The sequence below is a fragment of the Geotrypetes seraphini genome, chromosome 14, assembly GCF_902459505.1.
Source record: "Geotrypetes seraphini chromosome 14, aGeoSer1.1, whole genome shotgun sequence".
NCBI classification, from domain to species: Eukaryota; Metazoa; Chordata; class Amphibia; order Gymnophiona; family Dermophiidae; genus Geotrypetes; species Geotrypetes seraphini.
Genome location: NC_047097.1, coordinates 49,043,466 through 49,069,549, shown reverse-complemented (window position 1 = coordinate 49,069,549; position 26,084 = coordinate 49,043,466). Strand labels below are relative to the sequence as shown.

Sequence of the window (26,084 nt, the reverse complement as noted above, 5' to 3'; positions counted from 1 at the left end):
ACATTCTTCAGTGAAGAAAGGCACTTACCAAGTACAGTACTCCCATCATCTCACCCCTAAATTAAATTATCAAGGGAAGGGAAATAGTATAATGGTGAGTGCATCCCTGCAAAGTCAGTCAGTCATGAAATACCTTTTCATACCTTGTAGATGTATAACCGTTACAAAAACACGTTTATACAGATCTGAAGCTACAACTCACAAAGTAAATCAGATATAGTATTTGTTAGACAGTTTATGAATACATTACAAAAGTTGACTTCCCTGCTTAGTTTTTTAAAGAGAAATACCATGATACTAGATTAGTAGTCAATAATTCTGTATCAGAACACACTACAATGCCTTAATAGGCACTCATACATTTATAAGTTAATGCAGTATAGTAAAGTAGTCAATTTATGGTAACAAATCTTAGTGTCATGTAATCAAGAATACTGTAGTTTCAATGGAGATGCAATTGTCAAAACTTTCACTCTATAAATCTCACCGCATGACCTTTCCATTTAACAAAAACTTATCATGAAAAATTCTCATCTTAAAAACCCCCAGTAAATTTCCTTAAAGAAAAATTCACTATTTTTAGATCATCATACTATGAACCTGAACAATTGATGTTGAGCTACACAGAATATTTTGTGCAAAAAATTAGATTTTGTGCACAATATGTGAAAATTCTACAGCAATGCAAACAATACAACATAATCACTGTTTGAATATTTTTAATATACAATGCAATACAGAAAATTATTCCTCTAATATACATGTGTCAAAAGCACATGAATTTAAGATTTTCTTGCATATAAAATAGAATAAAACAATGCCTTACTTGTAGTAGCTTGTTTTGAACTTGTTATTTCTCCAACAAAGATAGGCTCATCATCATCATCATCATCATCTATAATTTCAACCACTTTTGATTTCCTCTGCCATGGCTCTAATTCTTCCTCTTCACATTCCATAAAGAGTTCTGCCATTTTAATCCTAGATCAGTTTAAAAAATGAAAAGAGACTAGTGCATATGTAAGAATTAAACAAGACCAGATTTAAAAACTACTTAACTGCACTGCTAACCCCTTTATGTTTCATAAACCGCTTAATACGTTTGTACAAGCAATATATCAAGAAAATAAATCCAATTCAAGAGAAAACCCGCTGTTATTTCTATTTCAGATTTGCAGTCCACAAAATGACAACCAAAAAAGCTGTTTATGGCAACTTATAAAAAGCAAAAGTTACTTACCAATTCCCCAAGGACAGCAGGCATATATACTCACACGCAGGCGACATCAACCACGGAACCCAGTATAGCTACTGCCAAGTGCACTGTCACTATAAATCGTTAGGCAGTGCCCATACCATACGTGTGACAGTGCCTTCCTGCCCGTCAGCTTGCAGGACAAAAGGTGGGTGGGTTGTAAGAATATATGCCTGCTGTCCTCGGAGAACACCAACTACAGGTAAGTAAATTTTCCTTCTCTGAGGACAAAAAGGCTTCTTGAAGTGTTGATAAATCCCCCCTTTTACTAAACTGCAATAACAGTTATTAGCACAGGGAGCCGCACTGAATGCTCCTTGCTGCTCCCAACACTCATAGAGTTCCTATGAGCGTTAGGAGCAGTGCATAGCATTCAGTGCGGCTCCATGCGCTAATAAACGCTTATCGCGGATTAGTAAAGGGGGGGGGGGGGATTTTGAAAACTCCTGTCAGCTTTAAGTCCATTTATTTTATTCTATAGTTTTTTCCATTGCTTGGCTGAAAATATTTTGCTTTAATTGCTTTCTGTGGCTAATATTTAGGAAATCTCTTATTTGTCTTGTTGTCTACTTTATATTTGCTCTTTGAGGGCTGGGTATTCAACAAAAAAGGCTGCAATACTGACACTAAGAACTTTGGCTTGATAAAGTATGCTAGCTATTCATTCTATAATCTAGGCTTTTGAGACTGGTACTGGATCTTTATAGTGCCTCATAATTTAGAAATCAGATTACTACACTTATGAGTGGCATTCAATAATTTATCTACCTGATTATATTAGAACGTAGCAAGCATGTTGAAACAAGTCTATGCAGGTTGTGACATGTTTCAGGGTTACTCATGTACAGTTGCAGCTCAGTGCGAGTCTAACATTCCAGGAGACAAAATGTCAGGAGAGTCCTCGTGTGATATAAACAAGCTCGAGAAATGGGCTGCAACATGGCAAATGAGGTTTAACGTGGATAAGTGTAAGGTGATGCATGTCGGTAACAAAAATCTTATATACGAATACAGGATGCCCGGTGCAGTATTCGAAGAGACCCCCAAGAAAGAGACTTGGGAGTACTGGTCGACAAGTCAATGAAGCCGTCCAAGCAATGTGCGGCAGCGGCAAAAAGGGCGGGCAGAATGCTAGGAATAATTAAGAAGGGGATCACAAGCAGATCGGAGAAGATTATCATGCCACTTTACCGGGCCATGGTAAGCCCCCACCTGGAATACTGCGTCCAGCATTGGTCGCCGTACATGAAGGACACAGTACTACTCGAAAGGGTCCAGAGAAGAGCGACTAAAATGGTTAAGGGGCTGGAAGAGATTCCGTACAGTGAGAGATTAGAGAAACTGGGCCTCTTCTTCCTTGAAATGAGAAGACTGAGAAGGGACATGATTGAAACATTCAAGATAATGAAGGGAATAGACTTACAGCCTGTTTTACAAAGCCGCACTAGCGGCTGCTGCGCAGCAACAGCCCCGAAGCCCTTTAAATCTCTATGGCTTCGGGGCCATTACTGCGCAGCAGTCACTAGCGCAGCTTTGTAAAACAGGCCCTTAGTAGATAAAGATAGGTTGTTCACCCTCTCCAAGGTAGAGAAAATGAGAGAGCACTCTCTAAAGTTAAAAGGGATAGATTCCGTACAAACGTAAGGAAGTTCTTCTTCACCCAGAGAGAGTGGTAGAAATCTGGAACGCTCTTCTGGAGGCTATTATAGGGGAAAATACCCTCCAGGGATTCAAGATAAAGTTAGACAAGTTCCCGTTGAACCAGAATGTACGCAGGTAAGGTTAGACTCAGTTAGGACACTGGTCTTTGACCTAAGGGCCGCCATGGGAGCAGATTGCTGGGCATGATGGACCACTGGTCTGACCCAGCAGTGGCAATTCTTATGTTCTTAAGTCTGCTTTTTTCCAGTTGCGATTGTTAAGACGCTTAAAATCAATGTTGTCTATATATGATTTCCATATAGTGGTACAGACGTCTTATCAAAACTGGACTATTAACACCCTTTATTTAGGAATTACAATAGTACAGTGTAAAGCTTTACAAATGATTCAAAACACTGCTGCAAGGTTAATCTGTAGTGTTAGAAAGTTTGAACACATAACACCTTGGTTGAGGAAACTCCACTGGTTACCTGTGTGCTCATGGATTATTTTCAAGACATTAGAACTGGTGTTCAAAGTAATTTATCATGGGATTCCCTGGTATTTATCGCACACTATGGCAATCTATCGACCGCTTAGAACTCTGCGATCTGAAGTGAACTATGAAAATATGAGATCTTCTGCTTTTTCCATCATAGGAGTAACTCTGTGGAACTGGACCACAAAGAGCTCTCTGATATTCAGAAGTTCAAGAAAATGCTCAAGACTACACTTTTTGTAGAAGCATTGCAATGAATGATGATTCTTGTTTACTCCGGTTTTTGGATTAATATATAATGGAGCACTGTGAATTGTTTTCACTGAATGATTTTAAATGTTTGTTTGTATAAATTTTGTTTTTGGTATGTTTTTTATTTTATGTATATTGCTATTTGTAAAGCCGCCTAGGAAAAGGCGGTTGAGAAATCTTTTAAATAAATAATCTAGTTTGAAGGAGAATTTGTATGTATATGCTTTATCTGCTTCACCCAAAAGAAAGATTGTGGTACTTGAAATCACCCATTATACTGTTGGCCAATTCTCCAGCTTTCCTAATCTCTGAAAAATTTCTTCATCTGTCTGCTCATTTTGTCACGGGGGACGGTAGTATAACCCTACCTTTATATTCCTTCCCTTCACACATGGAATTTCTATCCATATGCTCTCTATGTCATGCAAAATGTTTATTTTGCTGATTCAATTCCCTCCTTGACATATAGCACAACCCCCCTCCAATTTGATCTAATCTATCCTTGCAATATAATTTGTACCCAGGGAATACAGTGTCCCATTGATTACTATCCTTCCACTAGGTCTCCGAGATGCCTATTATATCTACCTCATCATTCAGTGCTATATACTCTCTCCTATTTTATTTTTTAGACTTCAAGCATATGCAAAAGCGGAAGCGTGATGGTGATGGGAGACTTCAACTACCCTGGGATAGACTGGAGTATTGGACACTCAAACTGCACAAGGGAGACCAAATTCCTGGAAACCACGAGGGACTGTTTCATGGAACAGCTGGTCACGGAACCAACACGGGGGGATGCAACTCTCGACCTAATCCTCAATGGGCTAGGGGGACCTGCAAAGGAGGTGGCGGTGCTAGAACCCCTAGGAAACAGCGATCACAACATGATCCAGTGCAAGCTGGAAATTGGACCATCAAAGGTGAAAAGATCCACAGCGACAGCACACAACTTCAAAAAAGGGAATTATGATGGCATGAGGAAACTGGTGGGAAAGAAACTCAATGGTAGCGAAAGGAAGATGGAGTCTGTAGAAAAAGCCTGGTCCCTACTCAAGGGCACGGTGCAAGAGGCACAGAACCTGTACATCCCCAGATTCAGGAAGGGGTGCAAAAAAAAACCGAACAAAAAACCCAGCGTGGATAACAACTGCAGTGAAAAAGGCGATAAGTGACAAGAAAACATCGTTCAAAAAATGGAAAAAGGACCAAACAAAGGACAACCAAATGGAACACAAAGAACACCAAAGGGAGTGTCACCGTGTGGTTAAAAAAGCTAAAAGGGAATATGAGGAGAGACTGGCGGGGGAAGCAACAAACTTCAAATCGTTCTACAGATATGTGAAGGGGAAGCAACCGGCAAGGGAAGAAGTGGGGCCATTGGATGATGGAGACAAAAAAGGAGTGGTAAAAGAGGAAAAAGAGATAGCAGACAGGTTAAATAAGTTCTTCACGTCAGTCTTCACGAGGGAGGATACATCCAATATTCCGGAACCGGAGGACATCGTAAATGGGGATCGGGATGAAAAGCTGGTCCAACTAGAGGTAAGCCAAGAGGATGTCCTCAGGCAGATAGACAGACTAAAGAGCGACAAATCGCCAGGTCCGGACGGCATTCACCCAAGGGTACTAAAGGAACTAAGGAACGTAATAGCAGAGCCACTTCGCCAAATATGTAACCTATCCTTAAAGACTGGAGAGATCCCGGAGGATTGGAAAATTGCAAATGTCACGCCCATCTTCAAGAAGGGTTCAAGGGGGGACCCAGGGAACTACAGGCCGGTGAGCTTGACCTCGGTCCCGGGAAAAATGATGGAAGCACTGATTAAGGACAGTATCTGTGAACACATAGAAAACAATGGACAGCTAAAGACGAGCCAGCACGGCTTCTGCAAGGGTAGGTCATGCCTCACAAACTTATTGTACTTCTTTGAGGGAGTAAATAGACAGGTGGATAAAGGAGAATCCATTGACATCATTTACCTTGACTTTCAAAAAGCCTTTGACAAGGTACCGCACGAAAGATTGCTTAAAAAACTGTGGAGACACGGGGTGCAAGGGGAGGTCCACCGATGGATCAAAAACTGGCTGGCAGACAGGAAACAGAGGGTTGGAGTGAAGGGCCATTACTCAGACTGGCATGGGGTCACGAGCGGAGTTCCGCAGGGGTCGGTGCTGGGACCGCTCCTGTTCAATATATTTATTAATGACCTGGAGGCGGGAACAAATTGCGAAGTTATTAAATTTGCGGATGACACCAAACTCTACCGCAGGGTTGAAACCATGGAAGACTGCGAAGATCTGCAAAGGGACCTAACGACGCTAGAAGAATGGGCCAAAAAATGGCAAATGAACTTTAATGTAGGGAAATGCAAGGTCATGCATGTAGGGAAAAAGAACCCGATGTTCAGCTACAAAATGGGAGGATCACTGCTAGGGGTAAGTAACCTTGAAAGAGACCTGGGAGTGATGGTGGACACGTCTTTAAAGGCGTCGGCACAGTGCGCCACAGCCTCAAGAAAAGCAAACAAAATGTTGGGTATCATTAAGAAGGGTATCACGACCAGGACAAAGGAGGTCATCCTGCCACTGTATCGTGCAATGGTGCGACCGCATCTGGAGTACTGTGTCCAATATTGGTCGCCGTACCTCAAAAAGGACATGGCGGTACTTGAGGGAGTCCAGAGAAGAGCAACTAAACTGATAAGAGGTATGGAAAACCTCTCATATACTGACAGACTGAAAAAGCTGGGGCTGTTCTCCCTGGAAAAGCGGAGACTTAGAGGAGACATGATAGAAACCTTCAAGATCCCTGAAGGGTATAGAAAAAGTAGACAGGGACAGATTTTTCAGATTACGGGGAACCACAAGTACAAGGGGGCACTCGGAAAAATTAAAAGGAGACAGGTTTAAAACAAATGCCAGAAAGTTCTTTTTCACCCAGAGGGTGGTGGACACATGGAACGCGCTCCCGGAGGCTGTGATAGGCCGGAGCACGTTACAAGGCTTCAAAGAAGGTTTGGATAGGTTCCTAGAGGATAAAGGAATTGAAGGGTACAGATAAGAGTAGCGGTAGGTTATAGGGATAGTCTGGGACCATTGCTCAGGCAATGGGCCTGATGGGCCGCCGCGGGAGCGGACCGCTGGGCGAGATGGACCTCTGGTCTGCCTCAGCGGAGGCAACTTCTTATGTTCTTATGTTCTTATGTATACAGACACTTCAAATTGTGCTTTGACACTTCAAATTAGGCTGCTGAGAAGCAAGGGAAAATTTGAGTCTTTTACTCTGTCTTCCTTTTAAACCCTCCTGGCTTTCTTTCACCATTATTGAAACCTCTCTACTGAGACTCCCTAAATATTCTGTTTCAATAGTATTCTTCAAGGATACCTCACACTGAACCATCCACTCCTGAGCGATTGCTGGATTTCCCTCACATCTCAGTTTAAATCTCTCTCCTTTGTAAACATTAGCACCAGCAGCCTGGTTCCATCCCTATTAAGGTGGAGTCCATCCTTTTGGAACAAGCTCCCCCTTTCCCAGAAGGTTGCCCAGTCCCTAACAAATCTAAATTCCTCATCCCTGCACCATCATCTTAACCACACATTGAGACTTCGGAGTTCTGGCCTGCCTCTTGGGTCTTGCACATGGAACTGGGAACATTTCTGAAAATGCTACTCTGGAGGATCTGTATTTCAGCTTTGTACCTAAGAGCCTAATTTTGGCTTCTAGAACCTCCCTCTCACATTTTCCTGTCCTATTCACATGTACCAAGACAGCTGGCTCCTCACCAGCACTATCTAAAATCCTATCTAAGTGACGCGTGAGGTCTGCCACCTTCACACAAGGCAGGCAAGTGTCCATGCAATCCTCACATCCACCAGCCCCCAGCTATCTACATGCCTAATGATCAAATCACCAACTACAACAGCTGCCCTAACCCTTCCCTCCTGGGCAGAAACCCCTGGAGACATATCCTCGGTGCGAGAAAATATTGGGTAGGTCCAAGATACAGGATTATTTCCTACTTCATCTCTCTCCTCCAAGGCAGCATAAGGGCTGCCAGACTGGAGGTGGGACTTCGCTACAACATCCCTGTAGGTCTCCTCTATATACTTCTCTGTCTCCCTCAACAACTCCATGTCTGCTACTCAAGGAAATGTACTCGTTCTCTGAGAGCTAGGAGCTTTTTTGCAGCGAGCACATACATATAACTTCTCGCCAACTGGAAGAAAATCATTCATGTGACATTCAACGCAAGACTGGATAGCACCCCTCTTGCTGCTGGTCTACTATCTGCATCTTATTATTTCAGCTGATTAATTAATTAAACCTTATTAAGATACTAGGAATATATTAGACTAGTATAGGGAGCCTTAGGATTATATTATATGCTTTATTTAGTGTTTGTTTCTTAGATAGTCTTAGGGTTATATTGTATGTTTATTTAGTGATGATTCTTAGCAGGTAATGAAATATAAATAGTTCTCCTATTGTCCTGATTAGGATAATTAACAATAAGTTAAGATGCTGGACGGTGGATGGGAGGGAATGGAGACTAAGCCAGACCCTGCTCTGCCTACCAGAAGGTTCAAGCTTATAAAATTGTATAACTATAAAAGGCTATTATTCTATGGAGACTAGCTAATTGGAGTTTGCTCTTTTAAGATCTAAACCAGGTGTGTCAAAGTCTCTCCTTGAGGGCCGCAATCCAGTCGGGTTTTCAGGATTTCCCCAATGAATATGCATGAGATCTATTAGCATACAATGAAAGCAGTGCATGCAAATAGATCTCATACATATTCATTGGGGAAATCCTGAAAACCCAACTGGATTGTGGCCCTTGAGGAGGGACACCCCTGATTTAAACTATCTATAGAAGGGAACCTACAATTTAGCTTTTCTCCACAAAACCTATCAAAGCTCAGAGCAAAATAATATATACTTACCCAGAGATGTGTCTTCTACTCTTCTCTCAGAAAGAGAATGTCCTCTTCCATCTCTCTCTCCTCTCAGAAAGAATGCTACCTTGGACTTTTCTTCTCTTTACACAGATATGATTTCTAGGGGACTGCTACAACAGACCTTGAAGCTCACAGAAAATAATTAACACCTAATTCAGGTCAGCAGCACTAGTTTCTGTTCCTTATGGCAAGACAGAAAGTGACCTTCTGTTTTGTTTTAAATAGAAAGCTTGAGTACTGCTTCTAGAGAATGACACGGTGGCTGTTACCCGCAGGTAACCTGACGAAATTGTGGGGGAAAAAAATGCTCGCCCCGTAGAGCAGTGAATGGCCATGTCTCCACGGGAATGAGTGCGGTCACCGTGCGGTCTATCAGCCCCCTCCCTCCTTCCTGACGATTGCCGCCGCCCATCCTGGCATCTCCCTCCCTCACTTCCCCTTACCTACATTGCAAGTTAGCCTCTGACGCAACCGGAAACAGGAAGTTGCATCGAAGAAGTTTCTGGCAGACACACGTGAGTTGGTTTAGGAGCTGTGCACGATGGAATTACTTGGGGTGTGCTTTGGTGGGCTTTACTGCCTCACATAATGCTGAGAGTTTGGCGCTAAACAGTGACTGGTCTCATGCATGGTTTAGTTTTCTATTTCCTCTTATTGGGGGGTTTTTGTTTTTTGAAACTTACTTTTGCTGAAAGTGAAGAAAAGTTCATATCAATGAAGGAAAGAAGAACTAGCCAAAAACTATCGAGCAAATCTATGATGGATCCAAACCAGAACATGAAGTGCAAGATAGTGGTGATGGGAGACAGCCAGTGTGTGGGAAGACTGCTCTCCTTCACGTCTTTGCCAAGGACTCCTTCCCTGAGAATTATGTTACTAAAGTGTTTGAAAATGACACTGCCAGTTTTGAGATCGACACTCAGAATAGAACTGAGTCTTTGGGACACTTAGGGTAAGAGTTACTTAAAAATATGCATGTATCCTTCCTCCGACATCTTACCTGTATATGCTGTGGAGTGATGGGTTAGTATTCTTGATGTGTTGGGGTTGGAGGGTTATTTTCCAGAGGTGTTTATTGTAAACTATCTTCTAAGCCCATTATCTCAGGTCGTTGTCTTCCCATCCGCACATAAACTGATGGTGCATATGGATCACCTCTAAGATTATTTTAGAAAGGATTTGTCATCATTCTTCTCGATCACGTTTGTATATTAGTTGTGTTGATAAAAATTTCTCTTTCTCTAGTTCAGCAGCTAGAACTTTGATTTATAAAATGATAATTGTACAGAATATTGTTTCTTTTTATACTTTAATAAAATAAGTTCAGTATAAAACTATTTGAGGCTTCTGTGGAGAGGACCGAGCTCGCGGAGATGGGACGGGGACAAATTTTTTCCCCGTGTCATTCTCTAGCTCCTAACTTTAAGGGCTTGTTTTACAAAGCCGCGCTAGCGGCTGCAGCGAGGTAACGGCCCTGATGCCCATAGAGATTTAAATGGTTTCGGGGTTGTTGCCGCGCAGCAGCCGCTAGCATGGCTTTGTAAAACAGGCCCTAAATCTTCTGCTTCAATTTAGATTCTACCTCTGGTAAAACACTTAATTTTTAAAAGTATTGGAAAGGTTTGTGTATTCTATTAACTAGTTCTAAAATGTGCTTTTATTTTTAAATGGAGACTAAGACAGACCCTGCTCTGCCTGCCAGAAACTTTCTCTAGTAGAAGGCTCAAGCTTATAAAACTGTAGAACTATATTATTCTTTGGAGACTAGTTAAGTAGAGTTTGCTCTTTTAAGAAGTTCAATAAGGCTTTAGATACATAGGAGGATGGGGCAATATATGAAAAACCAAAAGATTGTATTGTAGGGACAGCCTACTACTACTACTACGGTAATCATTTCTATAGCGCTACTAAACATATGCAGCGTGTAAATCAAAACACAGAAAAGACTGTCCCTTCTCAAAGGAGTTTACAATTTAATCAAGACAGAAGGTGCATCCATACACTGTGCTCAAGTGGAGGAATTGGGTCTATATCTTTCTATGGTGGGAAGGAGGTTACCTGCTGAGAAATTCAGACACTGAGGAAAATTCTCAAAAACCTGCGTTAAAAAGCAACGGTCTGCTAACGCAGCCGTTCTGATACCGAATCTAAAAACCCGAGACATTCTTTAAAAATCGCGCATGCAAAACAGATTGCCGGACAGCAGCGAAGGTTTCCTACATTTGCATATGCCCATTGTTGATGGACACATGCGCAGAAAAACCCTGTAAAAAAACAAAACCAAAAACACACTCTTCCCATTACCCCTGTGTATTGATGCAGTGGGAGAGATGCCCATTTTCACTGCTGCATCACAACAACCCCCCCTAAAAACCCGGCCACGACCATCTCATGTTGCCCCATGACTAAACCTAACCTGACCGCATTCTGGCAGCAGGAAAGATGCCCACTCTCTCCCACTGCAAATAAAAAAATAATTTAAAAAAATCCTGATTGGAACAGCCCCCCCTTCCCCCGCAGCAGAGGAGGTGCCCACTCTCTCCTACTAGTAGTGACTAGTGCTGCCTGATTCAGGAAAAAAAAATTTTGATTCGATTCAGCCTATTGAATCGATTTTTCGGTTCGATTCAATTTTCCTGCCCAATTGGGTGGTTTTTTAAAAAACATCCTGGTGGTTTTATTTTATAGCCTCTTCACCCCTTTGCCTTCTCCTAACCATACTGGCACTATGGTGTAAACAAAATAAACAAACAAAAAATACTTTTCCTCTCTCTATTAAATCCTAGCTCATGTTTGAGGTCCAACACCAGCTCTGGAAGGATACACATTTCAAATCTGACGTATTGTAATCACAAAACATTTTTCAAATGGTTGTCTTCTGATCAGGCTCTCCTTCTTTCTTCTTGCTAACCATCCATCTTCCATCTCTGTCCTCCCCTTATGTTTCCCTTTCCTCCCCCAGAGGTCTGATATCTTTCCTTTTTTTCATTTCCATCCCCCCGCAGCTGCAGTGATGGACCCCCACCATCCACAGATCCACCATCTCTCCTTTTCTCAACTACCCTTTTATCCAGCATCTCTCGTGTCCCTGTTCCTATTCTCCTCTCCAGTACTGTCCTCGTTCCTATGCTCCCTCCATGCCCAGCATCTTATCTTTCCCCATATCCAGCTTCTTTCTCTCTTCCTTACTTCTTGTATCCCCTTCCCCAGGTACAGGCTTTCTCCTATCGCTCCTGCCATCCTGCACCCTGCCCACCTAATTTGGAGCAGTATCTGTCCCTCTTGTACCCTTCCCCTTGTGGTCTTGCATTTCTCTCTCCCTCTCTCCCCATTAGTCCAGCACCTCTCTTCTGCTTTCCTCCCCCTCTTTTTGGTTTGGTCTCTCTTCCCTTCACTTCACCCCAGGTCAGGTCTGGCATCTCCCCTCCCCTCTCTTACTCCTTCTCCTTCTGCACAGGCCTGCCTCCCTGCCCTGAAAGCCTGTTCCCCCCACGAAGGCCTGCTCCCTCCAGGAAGGCCTATTCCCCCCTGCAGCCAAGGCACATTTTCTCCTCCTCCCCGCCGCAAAGGCCTGCTCCCCCTCCCGCAGCAAACGAACGCCTGCTCCCCCCGCAGCCTGCACCTTCCCCGCTCTTACCTCCTTAACGCTAATAGGGCAGTCTGTAGGCTTGCTGGTAAGATAAGATAAGAATTGCCGCTGCTAGGTCAGACCAGTGGTCCATCATGCCCAGCAGTCTGCTCACGCGGCGGCCCTCCAGTCAAAGACCAGCACCCTAACTGATCATTTAACCCTACTCTCTGTTTGCTACGTATTTTTTAAACAGATCTTAATCCATAATAGAACATTACCTCCTATCCCATAACTTTTTTAAAATTTCCTCAGAAGTCTTAGAAACATAGAAACATGATGGCAGATAATGGCCAAATGGCCCATCCAGTCTGCCCATCCACAGTAACCATTATCTCTTTCTCTCTTCGAGAGATCCCAGGTGCCTATCCTAGGTCCTTTTGAATTCAGACAGTCTCTGTCTCCACCACCTCTTCCAGGAGATTGTGGAGACAGTAAGGCAATAACGCACCTATAAAGCCGAAGGCAGCTAGTTAACCCCCATCCTAAGGCCCAGGCTCCCGTAATAAGGCAGCAGCACGGCTATAGAACCCAGTACTGACCGGTGGTGACTCTCTGCAGTCTCAGCACGTCTTCGGGGCTGACTGCTCCCCGCCTGCGCTGCAGCTCCTCCTCCTCAGTCCGTGGCGGGTTCCCGGAGGAGCTCCCGCCCTTCACCTGCATGTCTGCGGCGCTCTCCAGTGCCAGCTCGTGCGGCCTCCAGCTCCCGGCCAAAGAGTCGGCGGTACTGGGAGATGAGCAGCTCATCCTCCGGGCCTGAACCTGCCTCCGGGGGTAGCTTTCCAGGGCTCGGGCCCAGCAGAGAGGATGCTCTCCCGCTATAACACTCTGCCCTGTGTTATAGCGATCCCTGCAGCTGCCCTTGGTCCTCAACGGCATGTTCTCTCTGCCGTGATCCTGCCCCTGACGTCAGAGCAGGGGCAGGATCGCGGCAGAAAGAATGTGCCGCTGAGGACCAAGGGCAGCTGCAGGGATCGCTATAACACCACCGAGCCTGCAAGCTGCCCTATTAGCCTAAAGAGGTAAGAGCGGGGAGGCAAGAGCAGGGCAAGCTGGGAGAGGCCTTTCTGACCGACCCTCCCCCCTCAAGCAGGAGCAGCAGCGGATGGCCAGCAAGAGACAGCGCTGCAGCTCCTGCTTTAGGAAGGCACGGGGGAAGGGTCGGCCATTGAATCGGGAGGCCGTTTTTTTAAAAAATTGAATCGATTCGAATTGATTCACCTGATTCGAATCGGTGAATCGATTCGAATCATGAATCGGGCAGCACTAGTAGTGACCCCCTCCCCTGTCTCTGCTATACCACCTCCTTACCTAAACTGATGAGCCGGCAGAACATTCTCTTTGTAGTTGGTGCTGCGTTGTCTAACTGGGTATTCTCTGGGGAGGGGCCTGAGGCTCCGATTGGCCCAGGGTGTTTCAGGCCCCATCCGGTGCATCAGGCTCCAATTGGCTCCTATAGGAGGGGCTTTAAACATTTTGGGCCAATCAGAGCCTCAGACCCCTTCCCGGATACATCAGGAAGGGTCCTAGGGCTCTGATTGGCCCAGACACCCCATAGGCAGGGCCTCAGGCATCCGGCCCAATCAGAACCCTAAGACCCTTCCTGATACATCTGGGGAGGGGCCCGAGGCTTTGATTGGTTCAAGATGTTTAAGGCCCCTCCCATAGGAGCCAATCAGAGCCTGATGGACTGGATGTGGGGAATACCCAGTTAGATCAACGCATCAATTTAGGTAAGGAGGGGGTGTAGCGGAGACGAGTCACTACTAGCAGGAGAGAGTGGGCATCTCACCTGCTGGGAGGGGGCTGTTCCAGTCAGGACTTTTTTTAAATTATTTTTTTATTTGCTGCAGGAGAGGGTGGGCATCTCTCCTGCTATGGGGGGGAGGGGGCCATTCTGGTCAGGATTTTTTTATAACTATTTTTTTTATTTGCAGCAGGAGAGAGTGGGCATCTCTCCTGCTGCAGGGGTGATTGCGGCCGGGGTTTTATAGGAGTGTTGTGATGCAGCGGAGAGAATGGCTATCCTCCTGCTGCATCACAACACAGGTTTCTAGCAGTCTCTGACACTGATCGGCACCCCTGGACCACTCGCCTTTTTTGCAGCAAAAAGCCAATGCTGCTTTTAGAAAATGGTTCGGCAATTTTTAAAAATCCACCGGAGGGCTCATTTCAATGTTGAAGAGCCCATTTTCATGTCAGGGTCAGGAGACTGCTAGAATCCTTGCTAAAGAAAGAGATAATCCCTTCTGATAATCCGTTATTATTATTATGAACCAGCGGCTGCCTGGCCCACCCTCTCCAACATCACTTCGTCCAGGCCAGAGCTGGCAGCCACAGATATGTATGATCCCATAATCAGTCTGTTTGAGTTTACCACTACTGCTGCTGTTTCAGGAAAGCAGCTGCAGTAGTAGGGATGCTGCAGGGGGGGGGGGGCAGCCGCTGGTGGATGTGGAGTGGAGGAGAGAAAGGGGCAGACACTGGTGGATATGGGGTAGGTAGGAGAGGGGGCAGATGTTGGTGGAATACTTGTGAGGGGTAGACACTGGTGGAAGTCGAGGGGGAGGAAAGAGAGGGGGCAGAAGCTGGTGGAAATTGTTTGGTATAGGGGAGAGAGGAAAGATTCTGTATAGACGCGAGAGATGCTGGATGGAAGGTGAGAGGGAATAAGCTGTATAGGAGGGAGGAAGGAAGACAGAAGCCTGGATGGAAGAGGGAAAGATAGGAGGGAAATGAAGGAAGGGGGAAGTGAGAGAGGAAAAACAATATGGAAAGGGGGGACGAGACAGAAGAGGGAGATACTGGTGGAAAGGGAAACAGTGTGGAGATCCTGGATGGTAAGGGAGAGAGAGAAGGCAAACGCTGTAATAGAAGGGGGCAGAAGCTGGATGGAAGAGGGGAGAGAAATGAGCAGATATTTGGAGGGAGAGACAGGAAGGAGGGAGGTGATTATGGAAGGGGAAAGGGCAAATACAGGGGCAAACACTGTTTAGAAGGGGGAAATAGGGCAGAGTTAGTGAAAGACTAGGAATAAGGAGAAATAAAATAGGAGAGCCAGGGTGAAGGAAAGCTGCCAGTAGACCATAAGAAAGAGTGAATTTGAAGTCTAGGTAGCAAGAATGAGTTAAATCTGGACATAGAGGTAGAAAAATAAATTGAAGAAAGCTGAAAGGAAAAGGAGGAGGAGAGAAAAATCCTGGCAAGACTTAAGATGGAGGAAAGCAGAAACCAGAGAAGTAAATGGCCAGAAAAGTAGAAAAATAAATTTATTTTTAATTCAGGATTAAGTAGTATTCAGGATTAAGTAGTATGGTACCCATGTTTATAAAAGTTAATAAACATAAATAGAAAACATAATTAAGATGTTATCTTTTCACTGGATTAATTTTAAAACATTTTTGGCCAAATGTCAGAGAACAAACCCTTCTTTCTCAGGTCAGGACAGCTGTCTTGACCTGGGGAAGGAGGTGCTAAGCCTCTGAGAGTTAAAATGTTTTAAGTCCTTTCAATAAAATATCTTATTTTCATTTTTTTTATTTGTATTTGTAATTCTTGATTTGTTCACATCAACTCAGTCCTTTGCTTGTGGGAAAAAAAAGCTACAGTGTATGTCATAGAAAGGCAAATCGAATCATACTGAAAACTTGATTCAATTGGTAAAACTGAATCAAAATTTTTTTCCTGACTTAGACACTACTATGCCACATGAAAACATAAGCAGAGCAGAAGACAAAATGGAATAAATGGAAAATCTGGCAGAGTTTTGGCCTGTAGGGCCAGAGTCAGAGCTCATTTTCTTTTCAGCAGTTCTATAAGACCTGAGCTTTTCCTCTTACTGGTTTACCATCCCTGCTGCCTTAGCCTCAAGACAGTGGTAGGTATATTACATTACATTAGGGATTTCTATTCCGCCATTACCTTGCAGTTCACAGAACAGCTGAGACAAAGTATTGGAAGATGGCTTCAGAACTTTAAAAGAGTAGTTAGGGAAGTCAAGAATCAGTATATAAACTAGGGGCAAGCCAGGGAGCTAAATCCAAGAAATGCAATTTGGGGAACAATATACCCTTACCATCCCCCAAACTCCACCCATGCTTTCTTGTTGCTTTTTCTGGCGCCAGCCAGGCCAATAATTTGGACCTGTACATATTGATAACTCGATTAGGCCCACCACTGCTACCTTTTTTGGGAAATATTTTTATTTTTGTGAAGGGGAACAATTTTCTTTTTTTAAAACTTTATATTTATTTAAGATTTTATTATTTACAAATAGGAAAACAAATACACTTTCACTTAAAGAAATACAAGAAAAAAGGAAACCATACTATCAATCCATGTAAATATCAACCAAATTCAATCCCTTTCTTTCTTCTCAGTCCAGGTATGCAAAAATATTAAAAAAAAAGAGGAAGGAGGTACAATCTAGGAATAATTACAAAGACACTTACTTTAAAAAGTAATTAAACATCTCCTATGATATTTTAAGAAAGAAAGTTATCCCTAGGCAATAGCCCTAGGTCGTAATTTAAGAAGCTCTCTATGTGCTTTTTAAGTTTTAGGAAAAGGGGAACAATTTCCCCTCAATTCCTTTTCAGTTCAAGCAGTTCCAACAACGGTGATTGGGCAGGATATGCAAAACCAGATCTCTTATCCATTTTTTCCTAAAATAGCAAAAGTCATCTCTTCTTGGCCTTATAATGATTTTGAAGATTGTTGAATCAGTCTATTTTAGATCTTAGAGACAAGAAAGTACAATGCTTTACATTCGGCAAGATCACAAGTGAAAACCAGGCAGACAATGAATGAGTTATCGACTTCTACATATTTCTGCCACACTGAAGGCAAGGGTGGAAACAAGTCTGTAATATGAACTACTTTTTTAAAATAGAAACAAACAAGAAAATAATGGAAGGTAAAAATATTGCAATAGCTTGAAGAGCTTTGTTTTTGAATCTGTTCAGTAGACTGAGGGTGGGGGGGGAATCAAACTTGATTAGTAAAAGAAATTAATGTATGTAGAAAGGGTATGCTTTACACAAAGCTTAAAGTTCTAGAAGAGTTGTTCCATTCCAGCGATATCTACTTGTGTGCTTGACTCAGTCCTGCTTTTTGATGGAAAGTTATGAAAAAACAAGGACCAATAGGGCATAAGATTAGTATGATTGACACCAATGTGGAAGGTATAATCTGAATAAGGGATCCCTACAAAATGGCAGTTATTAGAGAATGATACAGTGACTAATTTTTCCCGTCCTGTCGAGATCTTTTCCTATCCCTGCCCCATTCCTGAAAGCTCTGCCCTCATCTACACAAGCCTTAAACACTTTAAAATCATAAGTGTTCGAGGCTTATGCGGTTAAGGCAGAGCTTACAGGAATGGGGCAGGGACAGCACAGCGACAAACAGGACGGGGAAATTGAGTTCCTGTGTCATTCTCTAATGGTTATCTAGAAAGAAAAAATGAAATTGAGGAGAAATTCAAAAGGAAAGAAGAGAAGGGAAGATTATGTTCTTATTCTGATATTTTTCATTCTAGTAGAAGGGTACAGTAGTCTTTGCAAGCGGGTTTCTTCGCTTTACCTTTGAGTATTGAAGAAGGCGTCATCTACATTTTTCAACTCCACCTCCTTTTGTCACTGGGCAGTGCCTCTGCTCCTCAGTTTGTACCAGAGCAATGAAAACCCCAAAGAAGGATAAATAACAAGGAAGGCATAGGGAACTCCCCAAGAATTCAAGTCTTTTCTGCTCTGCAATGAGAATAATTAATTACATCAATGGACATATAGCATAAGCAAGGTGGAACCATACAAGCCATCTACCTGAGTGAGACCAGCACTACCATTTGTGCAGCTCCTATAGCCTCTTCCAAAAGTTTTGCTACTCTTCATCCTTGTTTAATACTAGACCATCAAGCGTCTTCATTCCCTCTAGGTTGGTCACAGACAAACATCAGGAGACATCCATATACAGCAGTGGTCTCAAACTCAAACCTTTTGCAGGGCCACATTTTGGATTTGTAGGTACTTGGAGGGCCACAGAAAAAATAGTTAATGTCTTATTAAAGAAATGACAATTTTACATGAGGTAAAACTCTTTATATTTTATAAATATTTCCTTTAACAGTTAAAGGAAGCATCCGATGCAGGCGCAGATCGCGTGAGGAGCTGCCACCTGCGGCTTTGAATGGAAAAAATAATTCAGCAAAGGAGCCGACACTCGTTCATCACATCCAGACTGCGGGCCACAGAATAGTACCTTGGGGGCCGCATACACCCAGAAAGGCCACGAGTCTGAGACCACTGATATACAGTATGTCTGAGGTAGAAAGCAGGCTAATTTAAAATCTGACAGGCCGGGCTATCAAAGATTATTGTATCCTTCTGCTAGAAAGATTATCGAGATAAGAACCTAAATCTTCCCTTCTAGTGCAAACAGTACAGTACAGCCAAAGCATTCCCCTGAGTTTAGGGCAAGCACCGAGAACCCAAAAGTGGTATCCATTTGTGCCACTATCACCCTGGTAATGCAGGAAATGATCCTGTAGCCAGGACCTGCCCACCAGAAGATACAGATGCAATATCCTCTTGCACCGAGGATCTATCTCCAGGGGGTTCAGCCCAGAAGGGAGGAGTTAGGACAGCCGTTGGAGTGGGAGATTCAACTTATTAAGCATGCTGGCGGGTGTGAGTATCATCTGGTCACTTGCCTGCCTGGTGCGAAGATGGCGGACCTCACACGTTACTTAGATATCGGATAGTCCTGGGTAGGAGCCAGCTGTCTTGGTACATGTAGGTACTAATGATATAGGAAAATAAGGGAGGGAGGTTCTGGAAGCCAAATTTAGGCTCTTGGGTAGAAAGCTGAAATCCAGATCCTCCAGGGTAGCATTTTCAGAAATGTTCCCTGTTCCATGCACAGCACCCAAGAGGCAGGCAAAGCTCTGAAGTCTCAATACATGGTTGTAGGGATGAGGGAATTTAAATTTGTTAGGAACTGGGCTACCTTCTGGGAAAGGGGGAGCCTATTCTGAAAGGGTGGACTCCACCTTGACTAGGATGGAACCAGGCTGCTGGCATAAACGTTAAAAAAGGAAATAGAGCAAGATGGAGGGGAAAGCAGACAGATGGTTCAGTGTGGAATATCCTCGAAGGATACTGTTGAATTAGAACATTTAACATAACAATTCATTTGTATACCGCAACTACTTGGCAGTTCACTGAGGTTAACAAAATAAGAAAATACTGTACTCAGTGAATTATAATCCCAATTTAAAAAAAAAAACAAAAAACAACTAATAATTATGTTTCTAACAGTTTTCTAAAAGCTGGATACGAATTAGAACTTAATATCAAATTACCAAAATTTTTGTCCCATGTACCTGCCTGATAAGATAGAATTCTATTGAAGAATCGTTTGTACACACAACCTTTTGCAGAGGGAAAGGTGAATAACCTTAAATTTCAGACGGGGCACTTTCTATTGACAAATATGAAATGTTCAACAATATAACTGTTTACTTCCAATGCTAGAATTGCTACAGTTTTTCTAGTGCTTCTGACAAATTTGGTATAATGAAACGGATGTCTTCACCATCTTTGCCTTTCATTTGTAGGGGACTCGTTCTTGAAAAAGCCTTCGGGTGAAACTTAAGGTCCTACCTGAGGTTTAAATACATAAAGAATTAAGAAATAGCCAAAGCTAAGTACACAAATTTTGAACTTTTATAGATGGTTTTCAAAAATGATAAATGAATGAATTTTTCGAACATAAACACTAATGAATTGTACAAAGCACTTTAAACAAAATCAAGGTCTGATGATGAATAAAAGCCTAAAAACAAAGCCTCCAAATAGTTTGGCTGGTGGTTGGCTGGAACTGAAGACCATAGAATTAGCAAATAGTTTATTATTTATAAAATTTCACTCATAAATTATGCATTTTAAAGTTCAATAAATGCCATTGTGGGACTTATGGAGCAACAATATAATTAGGCATAAGATCATTCAGTGTCTTGTAACAAATACAGCCAAATTTAAACAGTATTCTTGCCTCTATTGGCAACCAATGTAATATCTGATATTTCGTTATATGACCAAATTTTTCAAATTGAATATTAAATCGGATAACTGTATTCTGGATGATCTTCATCCTTTTAATATTGTTTTTAAATAAAGATAAATAAACAATATTGAAGTAGTCCAAAGTGCTCAAAATAAGTGACTGTACCAAAAGCCTAAAAGAGGGGAAATCAAAATATCTTATAGTTCTAAGTTTCCACAACAAGAAATAACATTTTCTGACAAGGGCATTAATTTGTGCGTCAAATGATAGATTTCGATCCAGATTAATTCCTAAGATTTTAATAACTGCAAAATGGGATATATCAACCCATTCAGATTTAAGGTATCATCTTTAATCTTGTCAGTCAGAGATGGTAAAAAAAAATTTTGTTTTGTCAGGGTTGAGTTTTAGGGCTCCTTTTATCAAGCTGCACTAGCAGTTAAATATGCGTAATAGCGCGTGTTAAACCGCCGGCCGCGCTAGCCGCTATTGCCTCCTCTTGAGCAGGCGGTAGTTTTTAGCCAGCAAGGGGGTTAGCGCGTGATGAAAAGTCACACGCGTTAACCCCGCTAGCGCAGCTTCATAAAAGGAGCCCCTAGTTTATAATCTTTCATCCATGATTCTACAGATAAAATTATAGAGGATATAAATTGTAAAGTATCAGCTGAAGAAAACAAACTGGAAACTACTATTGTAATATCGTTCACGTAACTATAGAATTCAGCTCCAAAGGAAGAAAGCTTGTTTCCCAAATAAATTAAATAAAGATTGAAGAGTGTTGGAGAAAGAGGGGAGCCTTGAGGCACCCCGCATGAGTTTTTCCATTTAAATGAGAGAAGATTCTAAGGAGTCCCAATAGAGAGGTTTCAAAAATGGAGAAAGAAAGCCAAGAGTGCTTAAGAGAGAAGCAGAGTAAAGATGTCAAATTATCCCTGTCATCTTCTCAGCAGACTTTACATACAAGGAAAAAACACAATTTGAAATGTCTGTATACAAATGCTAGAAGTCTAAAAAATAAAATAGGAGCAGTGTTCTCCCCAGGGCCTTTTAGCCGGGCGCACCGCCCAGCTAATTTAGATGACCGCCCGGCAAATCCTTCTGCTGCCACCAATGCTCCTTCCCGGGCTGACTCTCCGCTGAAAATTTTGTTTGACGCCTGCCTTTTTTTTTTTTTGCCAGCATGCTTTTACTTGCTTCGGGCCTTCCTCATTGCCGGGTCCTGCCTACTTTGTTTCCGCGAAGGCAGGACCTGGCAGCGAGGAAGGCCCGAAGTAAGTAAAAGCAGTACATTGAAAGCTTCCCTCCGGGGCTCTATCATGTGCGTGCCGGCTTCCCTTCTCTTCCCTCCTTCCCATGGGACGCAACTTCCGGTTTCGGAGAGAAGAGAAGGGAAGCCGGAACGCACACGATAAAGCCCCGGAGGGAAGCTTACAACTTACTTCGGGCCTTCCTTGCTGCCGGGACTGTCTTCACAGAAACAAAGTAGGCAGGACTTGGCAACGAGGAAGGCCCGAAGCAAGTAAAAGCAGCAAGTTGTAAGCTTTCCTCTGTTGCTGACCTATGAAAGATAGGTCAGTGATGGAGGGAAGATTACAACTTCCCTAGCGACTCTACCGACAAATTTGTGAGCTGGGAGGGATGGGAAGAGAAATGCTGCTGCTGTACCGAATAGGGGAGGGGAGGGGAGGGGGAAGAGAAATATTCTGCTGCTGCACCCATTTTGGGGAAAAGGGAAGAGAAATGTTGCGACTGCACCCAATTTTTTGGGGGAGGAGGAAGCGAAAAGCTGGTGCACCCAATGGGGGAGGGGGAGAGAAAAGCTTCTGCTGAACCCAATTGGGGAGAAGGAAGATCAGGGAAAGGAGAAGAGAGGCAAGAGACACCAAGACTATGGGAGGGAGGGAAAGGAAAGGAGCTACCAGACCATAGAGGGGGGGGAAGAGATGTCAGCGAATATGGGGGAGGGAGAGGAGGGAGATGCCAGGGCATGGGGGAGAGAAGGGAAGGAGATAGAGATGCCAGTCCATGGGGTGGAGTGGGAAGGAAGGAAGGAAAAGAGAAGAGAGAGATGCCAGAGCATAGGGGAGGGGGTGAAGCTGAAATGAATCATGCACAAAGGAGAGAAAGGGCACAGGATATACAGTTTATTGAAGGGACATAGAAAAAGGGAAGATGCCATATGGAACAGAGAAAGGGCGGACACTGGATGGAAAGGGCAGAGAGGGTGGACAGTGGATGCAAGCGGCAGAGAGAGGGTGGACAGTAGATGGAAGAGAGAGAGAGCAGAGGCTGGGTAAAGAGAGGGCAGGTGTTGCATGGAAGGAAGCGAGGACAAACACTGAATAGAAAGAAGACAGAGAAGATAATTAAAGCAGAAACGAAAAAAGGTAGGAAAAAAAATTTTTTGTTGCTTTATGTAGAATCAAGTAGTATTGTAACTGTATTAATTAAAGTTTATAAATAGGAAATTGAAATAAGGCATTTTTTTGGGACTAAACCCCTTTCCCCAGGTCAGGACAGGATACCATAACAGCAGGGGTACCCAAATGGTCGATCGCTGCCTGGCTGGCCTGGAACTTCCTCTCCGACGTTAGAATTGACGTCAGAGGTGAAGTTTTGTGAGTCTGACCCTTGTACGTGCCTGGCCTAGCTCAGGGAAGCAGCAGGGAGAAATTGGCGTGGTGGCTTATGGGGTAGGGAAAGAAACGGGGAAGTGGAGAAATCAGTGCGATGGCTTGGGGGGACAGGGGGAGAGAGAAAGACAAGCAGGGGGAGAGAGAGAGAGAGAGAAAGAAAGGCAGAAATAAAGAGGGGGCGGAGAGAGTAACAGGCAGTCAGGGGAAGAGAGAAAGAAAAGGGAAGTGGCAGAAAGAAAGAAATATTGGATTTACAGTCAGAAGAAGGAAGTGCAACCAGTGAAATCACCAGACAAAAGGATAGGAAAAATGATTTTATGTTCAATTTAGTGATCAAAATGTGTCTGTTTTGAGAATTTATATCTGCTGTCTATATTTTGCACTATGGCCCCTTTTAACTAAACCGCAATAGCAGTTTTTAGCGCAGGGAGCCTATGAGCATCGAGAGCAGTGCAGTTCAGCGCATCTCCCTGTGCAAAAAAAAACGCTATCGTGGTTTAGTAAAAAGGGAGAGGGTATATTTGTCTATTTTTGTATGGTTGTTCCTGAGGTGACATTGCATAAAGTCATCTGCCTTGACCTCTTTGAAACCCCGCGGAATATAAATGATAATTAACATTTTCTCTGCGTACAGTGTGCTTAGTGTTTTTTAAAATTTTATTGTTGGTAAATCATTTTGACTTGGTCATTTTAAAAGTAGCTCACAAGCCCAAAAAGTGTGGGCACTCCTGCTGTTAGAGCCATTCTTGTATGACTGGATGAGCTATATTTATCTTTTTTTTTTAGTTGTTTAAATTCATGCAGAAATAAATGGCTAGATTTAACCTAATAACTTCATTAACGCCTTTCCCTTTTTTAAACCTCTATACCATTTGAAAGAGGGCAAATATCTAATTATTCCCTTGGATGCTTCTTAAATTTAGTAAAAATATTCTGACACAAGTGTCAAACCTTAAAAAGGGAAGTCATATTGAGCATTGGAAAATAATAATAATTAACTAATAAAAATAGTACACATTTAGGGCTCCTTTTATTAAGTTGCGAAAATGGTTTTAGCGTGTGCTTAGCGCGCGCAGAATTACCACGCGCGCTAGATGCTAATGCCAGCATTGAGCTGGCATTAGTTTTCCTATGTAGTGCGGGAGTTTGTGCGTGCTAAAAATGTTAGCGCACTTTAGTAAAAGAAGGGGTTAATTTTCCCCACCACCAAATTTCCCCATCCCGCCCCACCCAGCTACTTTTTCATGCCATCCGGCTGGAAAAAATTTCTGGGAAGAACAGTGAGGAGTGTTATTTAGCACTTAACGAAGGGGTAGATATAATAGGCATCTCAAAGATCTGGTGGAAGGAGGACAATCAATGAGGCACTGTGTTACATAGGTACAAATTATATTGCAATAAGAGTAGATCAAATTGGAGGGGGGTTGCGTTATATGTTAAAGAGGGAACTGAATCAAACAGAATAAACATTCTGCATGACACAGATAGCAGTGTGGAATCCATATGAATAGAAATTCCATGTGTGAAAGGAAGGAATATATGGGTAGGGTTATACTACCGTCCCCTGGGACAGAACAAGCAGACAGATGAAGAAATGTTTTCAAAGATTAGGAAAACTGGCAAATTGGGCAACAGTGTAATAAAAGATTATTACAATTACTTTCACAGTAAGGGCAGTGCACTAATAGAATCAAATATATCAAGAAAAAAAAATGTGCTAGCACAAATATGAGAAGGATAACACTAACCAACGCTGCAACCATTCATGATTCATAGACAATGGCGCAAAAGACAAAGGCGCGCGCCGACAACTGAGCGCAAGACAGAGGCACGCGCCAAAGAAAATTACAGTTTTTAGGGGCTCCGACGGGGGGTTTTGTTGGGGAACCCCCCCCACTTTATTTAATAGACATCGCGCCGGCGTTATGGGGGGTTGTAACCCTCCACATTTTACTGTAAACTTAACTTTTTCCCTAAAAACAGGGAAAAAGTGAAGTTTTCAGTAAAATGTGGGGGGTTACAACCCCCCAAACCCCCCACAACGCAGCATGTCTATTAAGTAAAGTGGGGGGGTTCCCCCCACGCCTCCCCGTCGGAACCCTAAAAACAGTAATTTTGAGCAGCGCGCACCTCCACGCTGCGCTCAATTGTCTGGGCGCGCCTTTGTCCCGGCGCACTTTTGACCTGACACCACCATCCATACATGTAAGGCAGTAAACACAAAAAAAATGGAAAAAAGACCTGAGTTTGACTTCACAGATCTTAAATAAAACCAACTCCACTAATAATCTTCAATACTTAATCTCTTTAAGATTATTCATTCATTCTACTGCCAAGCAGTTGAATTAAGTTGACAGCATGTCTCGTTAATCAATCCCATACCAAATTTGAAGAATATCAATAAACGCACATTCAATAGCTCAGACAGGGTATAAGTGCAGTAGAAAACGGACTTCGTTTAATTTCTGTTACAGTCCTGCTCTGGCTGCAGAGCCGATGCTGATGCCCTTCAGTGCCACAGGTTCACAATCCAGCGCTGATTCTCCAAAGGACTTCCCTGGATTTCACAGCATCTCAATTCAGAGCGCACTCAGATACACAGATACAAAAATTATTCACTCAACAGTGGAATCCCCATTTTGCTCAGATGCTGCGTCAGGGGTAGCAAATCTGTAATGAAAATTCCCTGTGGAGTATTCCACCGAGCAGACTATAATACTTCCAGGAAATGGCGGCTGAGCTTCCAGACCGTAGACAAGAAATCATACCAAGGGGGCTAAGAATGTCAAGAGCGCCAAAACTATTTGATGACACGGACTTTGTGGACCAGTGGAATAAATTTTTTAATTGTTGTTCCCCCTCGATCTAATGTTATTATTGATCACGACCATGCAGCCCAAAATACAAGATTCTGTTTAAAAGTTTGATGAGAAAGTGTCTGCTTTATGCTCTGAGAAGTAATTTGAAGAGAGATCTAAAGAATTAAAAATTAAAGCAGATAAATTTTGTAGTGAAATGAGTCCACCAGAAAATTAAAAATATCAGAGAGATAAGGACTATAAACAGACTATGTGTATGCCATAAATTTTGCATTCAAACGGAAAGAATGGAAGAGCCATTGATGGAGCACTGCCGACAGTATCATCA

General features: G+C 43.0%; 1 protein-coding gene across 4 annotated transcripts in view; it reads right to left on the bottom strand.

The window, feature by feature from the left end:
* Positions 1-26,084, bottom strand: part of ZNF280D (zinc finger protein 280D) — a 235,533-nt gene that overhangs the window by 187,732 nt on the left and 21,717 nt on the right. For 2 of the 4 annotated variants that reach the window (XM_033920137.1, XM_033920138.1), the window contains exon 3: positions 827-987. In XM_033920137.1, coding sequence (XP_033776028.1) covers positions 827-987 — 161 coding nt within the window. The remainder of the gene's footprint in view (positions 1-826; positions 988-26,084) is intronic. The other 2 variants (XM_033920139.1, XM_033920140.1) reach the window with 1 other exon arrangement.